General features: G+C 43.1%; 1 protein-coding gene across 11 annotated transcripts in view; it reads right to left on the reverse strand.

Moving 5' to 3' along the window:
• SLC31A1 (solute carrier family 31 member 1) overlaps positions 1–11,304 on the reverse strand; it is a 29,158-nt gene extending 17,854 nt beyond the window's left edge. For 2 of the 11 annotated variants that reach the window (XM_069771623.1, XM_069771622.1), the window contains exon 1: positions 10,634–10,824. In XM_069771623.1, coding sequence (XP_069627724.1) covers positions 10,634–10,706 — 73 coding nt within the window. In that variant the 5' untranslated portion in view covers positions 10,707–10,824. Of the gene's footprint in view, positions 1–3,447; positions 3,610–3,785; positions 4,112–10,633; positions 10,986–11,248 lie in introns of those variants that run through there. The other 9 variants (XM_069771625.1, XM_069771626.1, XM_069771624.1 and 6 more) reach the window with 9 other exon arrangements.
• Between the last annotated feature and the right edge of the window lie 49 nt (positions 11,305–11,353).

An 11,353-nucleotide genomic window follows, 5' to 3' on the forward strand; every position in this document is an offset into this window, starting at 1 on the left:
TCCCACAGCTCCCAAAGCAGAGAAGATACCATAAAAAAGCTGACTCAAGCACTCATCTGGAGTGAAAAGCATGGCATTAGAGATGCCAAAACTGACAGAGGATGCTACATTACAATTTCTTTATAAATCATCCAGGCTAAAGGGCTCCTACAAAAGCAGGTCAGACACCAAAATTCCTTATAGCCAACGCCAGCATGAATTCAGAGCTAGTACTAACAAGTTTCCATCAAAGGCAATTCCCAGGAGGCTTCTACAGAAGAACCTCTTCAGCACTCCCTGTGCACGTCAAAGACTTCTGAAGCAATTACCCTAGGACCACAGTCTGGCAGGCCACTTTATCATAGCTTCATCTCTCTTCCCCAAATCATTAAGGGTATGAAACAGTAATACAACAATATGTACCCATGTCACAAAATAGCCAGTATCTAGCATCCAGGGAGGAGAAACCTGAAGGCTGCCCTCCCCCTCCCCTCCGAGACCATGCTGTGTTTAAGCACAGATAAGGCAGAATGGCTTAAATCCCAATGGCTTAACAGGCCTTGTTGCGATGCCAGAATAGCTGAGTGCAGTCTGCTTACCATGCACGACATTCGGTCAGAAATCACCAGAGGACCCTCTCGCTAAAAGCTGCTTAGCGCTCACTTGTCAGCTGAAGAAAGCTGCCTAGCCCTCCTGCTTACCAGTGGAGAGAAACGGGACAGCAGCAGGGAAGAGAGGAGAGAAAAGAAGTTCCACGTGACCCATATTTTCCAAGATTACATAGCTTCTTGAATAAATAGATACTTCCTTATCCTCTGTGGCAGTTTCTGCAGAGACGTTACACAACCAAGCACAGGAAGGGCAACGAGGGAGATGTGACCCATATGGCCAGAGAGCAGGAAACATCCTGCTACCTCACCGTATGCTAAGGAACAAGTGGGACAGAGTCCTGAGCCTTGCAATACTCTTCAAAAACTTTTTAATCTAAAAAAAAAGTTAATATTTGGAACTGTATCCTAGATGACTTCTGCTTCCTTAGAAAACCCAGGCCTAGTAAAGAATTTATCTTCCTATTTTATATGCCCTAATCAAGAACAGCTTCTAGCATGCATTCTTCTACCTACAGCAGACTTTTTTTAATTGAAGGGAAAGGTTAAAGTGGAAAAAAAAATCATGTTCTGTGCACAAGATTCGCCATCATGCTCAGTAACTCATCATCCACATTCCTGCAGGTTCACACCACCTGCACCATTGGTATATATGAAAAGGAGCCAGTCTGTCTCACAGAAAAAGGGTGTCTCTGTCCAGAGGGTAAGGAGTTGTAGTGTTGCTTGTGACCCTTCAGTGGCCACATACAGAAGCATTCAATCTATGAGGAACGCTGGATATGTCAGGATGCGAAACAAGGTACTACTTGCAAGTTAATACCTGATAAACCACTGCTACATGGTTTGCTGAAGTGGGAAGGACACATACCAGGCTAAACAGTATAAACAGCTCTGACCAGATTTATTTAAAACGGTGCCTTCTAGCCTCAGGCCCAGCAAGACTGTAAAATAATCTCAGGAGACACAAAATGAAACCAGGAGTCAGCAAGTGCATGCCCAAGTAAGCAAGCAAAAGTTTCCTCAGCTGCAAAAATGCAATGTGACTCAATGTGTCCTAAAAGTGCATTACCTGGCCTTTAATACAGATGCAAGATTACAAATGCTATCTAGAAACATCATAAATACCTTTGTCTCATGTAGATAAAACTAATGCTAAAAGGGTAATAAAATGGATGGCATCGGTTTATTACAGGCCTCGTAAAAGGGAGCCTAAAGTCCATGAACACAGATGATTCAGAAGACTCAACAGAAGATTCCCAGATCTTACCCTACTTGCCCTTGTTCCACATGTCACTGCAGGAGGACTTTCAGTTAAGATTTTCAGTCACAGAACTGCTGTGGTTTAGGAGACCTCCTGACATCATCTAGTCCACCTCCTCTGCTCAAGCAGGCTCAGCTGAAGCAGGTGGCCCAGTCAGCACCCTTATTACCCCCTCAGCATGACAACTGCACATGTAGTTTGATAACTTGTACATATCAAGGATTTATCAGTTTTTGCAGATATGGTAAGGAGCTGCTCTGTGCTCTGGAGAGCAAGGCCATCATTTCTAGACCCAGTTACAGATCCTGTACTTGAACTAAAAAGCTCTTCTACTTCAACATCCTGTGAATCCTTTGGCAGAGAAATCTTCCCTCTAGTGAACTCGGGCAGTGCCTGAGGCACTGCAGTGCAGTGATAACAAAGATAGTTTTAAGTTAATGGATCAGCTGATAACAACCTAGGCATTTACACAAACTTGTACATGCGGAAAATAAGTTCCTTTTTCCCCTTCTGGCTGTTTTTCAACATCATAACCAGACTTAGCCCAGAAAAGCCAACATTTGTACAAGTTCTGAACTGGATTTCAGGTGTGTTTTGAGGATCTGGACAAGAAGAAAACCACCCTCCAGAACTCCTTGTTAATTAAGTTTTAGGAATCCATTCCACACATATGATACAAGACCTATTGGTTTAACCAATTAATATACATTTTTCCCTGTCCAGCACTACCACACACTCATCACAGAGAAACACCTTCATTGTGCATTAGCATCTACCACATGTGAAAACTTCCTTGAATAACAATCCCAGGAGCACATGTCACTCCTTTCTTTTCGTATTTAAGTAGTAGTTGGTCTACAATTACTCCTTAGATGCTGTCCATGTGCAGATGCAGCATTTTAAGGTGGTCACTCAACCATTCACCTTCCCTGGAGCTGTCACGTTCCAGCCTGTGCCAGGCATTGCTGCAATAGCCATGCGTAGTTGATGTCAGCTCCTACGGATATATGCTGGGACTTCTAATTCCTACTCTGGCATGTCAGGGTCACCTTTTAAATGTAGGCTTTTCACTAAAGACCCAATGGTTTGCAAGACTGAATTTTAGAAAAATACTTATGCTTTTCCTGCTTGCAGAAGGGAAATGAATGCGTATTCATTTCATTTTGCATCACCATCTATGACTCTCCCTGAAAACAAAAGCTTGTTCTACCACAGCCAAGAAACAAATTCTTTTGTGCTTCAATTGTTCAAAACACCTGTTGTTTTGAGAAGCCGAAAGCTGTTTCTGAGCAAAATGCAAGGTAGAACACAGGTCATCATCAGCAAAATCCATTCCACTGTGTTTTTAATTAAGCCCAGGAAGCCGATCTCTGTTTCAACAGATGGTTAAGACCAAAATACACATCATCAGAGGCACTTTCCTACTCTTGCTCCCTGATCTTGGATAACAGCAAGAGGATGGAACATGTGACATATAAATAGCTTTCAGGTAGTAACACAAACACTTCTACGAGTTCACAGAACAAATTCATAGTCCTAGTCCATAGAACAGAGCACCTCTACATTTTCACTTTTGGAAATGCAAAAATACAATCCCACCTTCAGTCTTTGTCAACTCAGCAAAGTAGATGATCTCCTGAGATATCAAGAAGAGGGAAAGGGCAATCAAATCAAGCCATTCTCTGGGAAGGAACTTGTCTTTGGAAAAGCCTTGGCCTTATGACACTTTTCTGACAGGAATACCTCTAGGGCATGGAAAGCTGGAACAAATAGTGATCAACAGATTTTTTATTTTAGTTATGAATGACTATAAACCACTCTGGGAAAAAGCTTCGAACACTGCCTTTTTCATGTAGCTTTCAAACCCCTGGACTGCCACAGAGCTGCTAATCCAAAGCAGAAATGATTCACAGCTAAAAAAAAAGCTGAGTACTTACTATTCCAGAGACAGGTTTTCCATCTATTGACTCCAGGAAAGCAGTCTTCTGCAAACAGGCAACAAGTCTGAGACAGATCAAAGTTTCTAAACTTTCAGATAATGCTGACAAGCAGAACATGTATCATTATCTATATCAAAGGCTAATCATTAACTACTGCTCGGATTTAGCTATGATCACTTTTACTCCACTTTAAGCCTATTTATTGCCTGACCTGCAGCCTATTTCAAACCAGACCCATTACTTGCAATATGGTCAGTGGGAAATATTTATATTCAGCTTCTCCAAGCTGTGCAAAACAGGGGTAAGGGCTGAAGCAGCAGAGATTTCTGCTATATTCTACTCTGGGTGAAACCATCCCTCACAAAATATTAACAATCCCTATTGTTATAGCCAAAGACTTCATATGACCCAAGATAAACATTTACTGCTCGGACTATGCAGCCCACTGAAGGCATAAGCCAATCATGTTAGGATCAGACCAAGGACTGGGATGCTCACAAAGATCCACGTAACAGCAAAAGTAACTCCTGAGTTTTCCTCATGAGATCTCTGCAAAAATGCAAAGAGATTTTAGAACTCCCTGACCAGATTAAATGTGTTGCAGAGATTATTTTCAAACACACTACACAAAACATGTTTCAAACATTAATTTCTCTGTCAGAGAAATTAGCGTTCTGCTTGCTTTTGGACATTGTAACAAAGCAAGCTTAGTTCCTTTTAGTATCTACCCCATAATGAAGAAATGCGATGTTCTCAAAGCTATAGGCCAGTTTTTAGGAGCTTGGGGGAAGCGATAAAAAATAACAAGGCAGATATCGTTAAGAATTTCTGCACAATTTATGCTATGTGTACAAGACAAATCCTGTCAGGGAAGCTGGCTCCCTGACCACTTTGATGGGAAAGCTGGCATCAGCAATTGCTATGGAAGAAAAAAATGTGACAAAGGAGGAAAAGTGCAAGAAGTATAGCTGTACTGTGCTCTGCAACACAAGTGTCCTTATTCTAGGGGCAGTGATTTCAAGCAAGATCAAAAGCAAGAGTTACACAAAAAGGGATCAACTGGCAAGCAGTGCACACGATCCTACTATCATGATGTACTGGAGGGTTTTACTTAAGGAATTCAGCATATTAAGGAAAGTCATGCTGCTGGCAAAAAGTTTTTTAAACTACTATGTCTAACCAAAGAAGCAAAAAAAAAAAATAAAAAAAAATAAAGCGTATTAGGCTTTACTATCCGTATAGCAGGATATCCTATAGACACTACTCTGTTTATGCCTTGCACGAACAGAGTAGCACAAAAATGGCTTTACAAGTACAACCAAACCTGTAGCAGGAACACAAGGGCAGCTGTAAAACTGCCAACTATCTTTCCTTTAAATTGTTTAGGCTTCACTTTGACACTACCTGTAACATACTCCTCTGGCCTACTTCAGTCACACCTGATACCACTTTAAACATTAAGGTTCAGTACATCCTTGTGAGATAATGTTTTATTCCAAGTTATGAAGGCCACCAAAGCCAATAGTAACTTGATTTGTATAAAACTATCCTGGCAGACAACCCAGAAATCATGACTCACTCTCTTGTCAAATCCATTACACCAGGAGCTCAGACAAACAAGGGAACTATAAAAAAGGCAACTGAGAAAACCAGACCAACACTGTGGGTTGCATTTTACTTCCACGGTATTCCAAGGCTGGTTGTGTTCCTCAGGTGCTTGCGCTTCTAATTCCCTTATCACTTTGATGTACAAGGGTTGACTTACCATATCAGAAACACGCATGGTATCTCACGGCCCTCCCATGGAGTGCTACACTGACAACAGCCACTGTGGTCACTTCCCAAGGGCTGAAGGAGAATGAACTGGGATCGTCTGCCTGCTGGGAGCACTGGCTTTGAGTCTGCTCCACATTCGTTAGCGTTTTTCTTTCCGAAGTAAAGGATGCAAGCTTGAAAATGCAGTCAAGCTGTGACAATACATTGTCAAGTCTCTTTAGTACAGCTCCTTTCAGATCAGGAAAAGTTAACCAAGGTGGCAACTGACTGATCAGATCCCTGGCTCTCAGTGCAGCCTCCATCCAAACACAATATGGAGGAAGTCTGCCAGAAGTTGCAGGGAGCTGCTGAGCTGCACAGCGCACTGAGGCCAAGCACTCAGCTCGTACCAGTACAGCACAGACCTGCTCTATTTTCCCATACAGAGTACCTTCACCATTTGAAAGAAATCAGACAAGGAGCAGGTTGGATCACAGGGACGAGCATCTCTGTCAGGAGGCTGACACCATATACCTTTCCAATAGCTGCTCTTCCAAGCTCACAAAGGAGCAGGCTAGCTGGTTGGCTAACAAGCATCAGTTTGTAAGCTCAGGAAGTGCACTGCATCTTAGAGGTGCCCTGAAAGTACTTTTTAATCCTACAGATCCAAGTCCAATCAAATTATCTGTAAGGTAAAAAAAAGCCTGAAAGTGTATTTACAAGACACAGTCCTTCCCCCAAGAAGAGACGAATTGTTTAAAAAAGAAAAAAAGCCAAGACTGTCAGGATTTCTCTTATCCAGGTTAGTCAAAAGATCAGATAAACATACCACAAAGCTCATATTCCAAGCTCATGTACCTTCATCAGAGGAAGGAGATTTGAATCCTTGATAACTAATGAGCACATGTGGGAAAAGAAGGCTTTGTTAAAGTGAAGTAGCTCTCACGAAGTCTCAAGAGAGAACTTGGTGCACTCACTGTTAGTTTCATGGCAGAACAGCTGTATTCTTCTCCTAGTTTTCTCCCAGCTTCTCAGGCTTGATACCAGGATGTGCCAAGCACCCGGTGAGAATAGAAGATGCTCAATCACTTACAACATTTTGGCCCATGACGTAGAGCTACCATGATCTCCTATATTAATTTAGATAAGCATTAGAGTGAACAGATTATATGCATGTATGTCCTGGTTTTGGCTGAGACAGAGTTAATTTTCTTTCTAGTAGCTGGTATAGTGTTATGTTTTGGATTCAGTATAAGAAGAATGTTGATAACACACTGATGTTTTCAGCTGTTGCTAAGTCGTGTTTATACCAAGTCAAGGATTTCTCAGCTTCTCATGCCCAGCCAGCAAGAAGGCTGGAGGGGCACAAGAAGTTGGGGGGACACAGCCAGGACAGGTGACCCAAACTGACCCAAGGGATGCTCCATACCATGTGATGTTATGCCCAGTATATAAACTGGGGGGAGTGCAGCTGGGGGGATCACTGCTCAGGAACTAACTGGGCATCGGTCAGCGGGTTGTGAGCAATTGCATTGTGCATCACTTGTTTTGTGTATTCCAATCCTTTTATTATTATGTCACTTCATTATTGTTATTATTATCATTACTAGTTTCTTCCTTTCTGCTCTGTTAAACTGTTCTTATCTCAACCCATGAGTTTTACTTTTTTTCCTCCGATTCTCTAGCCCATCACACTCAGGGGCAGGGGGAAGTAAGCAAGCAGCTGCATGGTGCTCAGCTGCTGGCTGGGGTTAAACCACGACAATGTACAACTTTTTAAACAGATTATAAATGACATTCACATATGTGGTACAACGATGACTGTGGGATCTTCTAATATTAAGTACGTGCAGAGTGAAAGAGCAAAAAGAAAATTTTAAAATATTTTCCACACAAGCAATTGTTATAGCTAGCAATCACAGTTGTTCAAGTGCAAACGGAAATCAACAGGACCCTTGCAGATATGAACTGGTGAGACAGAGGGAAGAAAAGACATTGTGAACCTACGTTGGGAAGTTAACATTAAAGATTGTAGAAACAGAGAAGGAAGGATAAAAAGGAGGTATTTCATCACAGCTTCCCACTTCTAGATTGGCTTCTAAACCAGAAAAATCTAATGCCAGGACCGACAAATTAAAGGCTTTAGAAAGTTAATTTGTAGTGCAGCAAAATAGGAGTTTAATTTGTTTACAATAACTAGTCCCATTATTCTCTGCATTAGATTCCAGCTTTCAGCTGAAAAAAAAGTCAGTGAAAAAAATCACTGGTCTCAGGTCCCCTAGGACTTGATTGGGAACATTTCCAGAAAATTAGATTGAAACAAAAGGCAATGGAGTAGATTAACTAAGATTGGATTTCCCAGAGAAAAGCAACATAAACTATATTAAGTCTTTTTCAGCCTTCCCTAAGAAAAAATTGCCAAGATTCCCAATGATTTCCTGGCAGACTTTTGGAGAAGTTCGCACTGGCAGTCTGCTTCAGCTCAACTTCACAAAATTCTGATGCAGATTACTGATAACTTTCAGGGTGACCTTGAGCCAAGCGTGGAGAAGGCAGGTCTGCAGAGGCATGAAATTGTCCTGTTGGGTAGAGAGGTCTTTATAGCAAATACAGAAACAAAAAAGGAAAGGAGAAAATACTACATTTTAGTTCAAAGACAAAAAGTTCTGTCTTCTCTCTGACCTAATGTCTGACTGGAAACCAAGACAGCTGAAAGGAAGCTCCTTAGGGCCCTGACTCAAAACTCATTGTGTGAATTCGGTAGATCGTCTCATCTATTTGTACCAGAAGACCATTAAAGATTAGTATTCTCAGCACCTTCCCTTCTCAGGCATTAAGCTTTTGTTCAGGGGTAGAATGTCTCACTATTCCAAAACTTGAAGTTACACTGTAAAGGGCTAAGAGAGAGAGGAATCCTCCCAGACCTCTTTCCTAAAAAGGGAAGAGAAGAAAAAAAAAAAAAAAAAAAAAAAGAGACAAATCTTCTTGTCCCTGCACCACTGCAAGTCAGAGTCAGTGGCAGAGACTGTAACTTTAAAACAAAAAAGCAAACATGCAAATGTGACATGGAAAGCTTATTTAATTCCTCCTCTCTACTGGCAGAAATTATTCTAATTCTCAGCCTAGTTAAAAAAACTGCTCTAAATTAGAAATCTGGTATGAAATTAAAATAATTATCTGTAACTTCCAACAAGCAGCAAAATCTCAGTAGAAAACAGCCATACAAAATTTCTCAATACAAAGTTGTGTCAGAGCCAGCAACTCCTGCTAGTTTTATTCTTTTCAATCCTTTTTTTTTTTTTTCAGGGAAGGGGGAGGAGTGGAAGAAGAAAAAACCTGCTTACTGCAAAAATTTTTGTGTTCACAGCAAAAAGCATCACTTTTATTCTTTAATTTTGTATTGTGCAGCAGGGCAGTTACAGTCAGCTTCACCAACACATCCACAGTTATGAAGCCAACATGCATTTAAATAGCAATATTTACACATTATTTCCAGTGCCCCCTTTTTAATGAAGGATGGGAAAAAAGCAATGCATAATCCAAAGCTTGATGAAAGCCTCAGGAAGTATTACATCATAAATTACATGAACTGGGACCATTAAATTGAACGCTAACTTACCCTATAAGATCACATATTGTTACTCATGAAAAATACTGCAAAAGCTTTATTTGCCTCCAGCTCAAGCAGAGGCAAGTTAAGATCAAACAGATTAAAAGTAAATTTAATAAATACTTGTGAAGAGAGTTTAATCCACCTTTGCACAAAATGCCATACTATTAAGCATTCTAAGCTTGGAATTTGAGCACAAAGAGGAAAAAATTGGTCCGTGACTGGGAACTCACATGGAGCCACAAGCCCACTGCAAACTCAATTGCAGAAGAGGGCTATGAACTAAGCTCAAATAAAAAAACCACGACAAGTGGCTAAGACAGCACTTAGATGTGATGCTTGCTGTAAGGCTGCAGTACGTATTCCTACCAGCTACCAACCCACTTCACTGACATTAAGACTTGCCAGTGCTGAATCCCAGTGTGGGAAAGCACGTCAGATTCTCCGCTAAAAGGTTGTTCACAGGATGGGAATCCTTGATTGCATCAGAACCGTTAAGTTTTTCCTTCCAAGTTAAACTTTGTACTAGAAAAGAAAAAGAAAAAGTTGCGTACAGACATAACATTACCTGTACCTAAAAAAACCCTAAATTCAAGTGTGACACTAGGACTTAACCACAGAGATTTTTTTAAGTGGTGAAGACCAATCTTGACCACCTACATGATAGAAATATGGAAGGAGGTAAAGCAACACACTATCTCTTCACCTAAGGCACACAGGAACCACATCTCCTATTTGAAGTTCATGTCCACCTGCTGTCTCAAGATAGGAACAATCTGCTCCCACTAGGAATTCACATCAAATTATTGCATAACTATCATGTGTGTGCATTGGGTTTATTTTTTTTTATCAGAAATGAGGCTTTTGACCCTTTGTAGGTTTCATTCTAAGATAATCACACATTCTGCAATAAAAAAGCTACTTAATGCTCCCCCTAGTCTTTTCCCTTTAGAAGTGAAATCACCGATATCCCAATCATGCTGTATTCTCATTGCAATAAAACTCAACCAAATTAACTACAAATGCAGTGCTACAACAGACCTGGCAACTTCGTGCTCAGACTCAAACATCCTAAAAGTAACTATTATTACAAATTTCCAATCAGTGCCAGGAAACATCCAAAGCCAGGAAATTATTCAACCCTTATTGCCATTTTGCTCTCCCCTGCATTCAGTTTTGCTGCATTTCAACATCATCTGGTTCTGAAGCACTGAATTTAAAGACAAAGCAATGGGTCTCACAAAGCACCTAGAGATGCCAGCTTTTCAAGAGGAAAAAAAAAACAAACAAGAAGCATATTTCTCAAGCTACAAGGCAAAGGTGGAAAATTGCTTAACGAGGGCCAGCTCAGCTGTTTTTAAAACCAAGAAACTATTCTGATGCTAAGAAGAAAGCACACTACACAGCAGTTGTTGCCCTTCGGTAACTCAGAAGTGTGAGAACCGAATCTGGAGCACAACAGCACCCATGTGTCGCTAACCTGTCCGTACCGAGAGCGTACCACAGGTTTGCAGGGTCGGTACCAAGCCGCACAGGCAAAGCAATGAAACCATCCCCCGGAGACAGGCCAGTCACCGAGCCCCGGAGGGGTTTCGGCTCCCCTCGGGTTTGGGGCAGAACGGCAGCATGCGCTCGCAGCAGCAAGGACGGCACACGACGACTCAGCGCGCCCAGCTGTCACCTTGGGAACAAACATTCTTCCGCCCGCCAAGCCAGGGCGGCAGCCTCCCCCTGCGTCCCGGGGAGCCGGGGACCCGCTGCGGGCGCCGCTTTCCGTACGGCCGCCGGACTCCCTCCGCACCTCAGCGAGGTCGGCCAGCTCAGCAGACCGCCCCCCCCAGGCCCCCGAAAGGCCCCGCCGAGGCCGCTGGCCGGCCCAGGGCTGCCTGCCCCCCTCAGGCACCCCCGCGGTGACCCCGCCGCTGACAGGCCGCTGCTACCGCCTCACGCCCGGCCCCAGGGCCCCGCGTCCCGCCAAGGGCGCCCCGGGGGGGGGGGGGGGGGGGGGCGGAAGAGGGGCGGCCGCGAGCCCCCTCAGGAGGCGGGCGGGGGGCGCTGGGGCGCGAGGCCACCCTCGCCCCGACACGTGACTCACCAGGCGACCGCCACGAGATCGCTCCTCCTTCACCCCCTTACCCCGCGCTACAAGCCCCGCCCCCTACCCATTAAGCCCCGCCCCTCCCCGCCCGATAAGCCCCGC

The sequence above is a fragment of the Haliaeetus albicilla genome, chromosome 26 (assembly GCF_947461875.1).
Source record: "Haliaeetus albicilla chromosome 26, bHalAlb1.1, whole genome shotgun sequence".
Lineage (NCBI taxonomy): Eukaryota > Metazoa > Chordata > Aves > Accipitriformes > Accipitridae > Haliaeetus > Haliaeetus albicilla.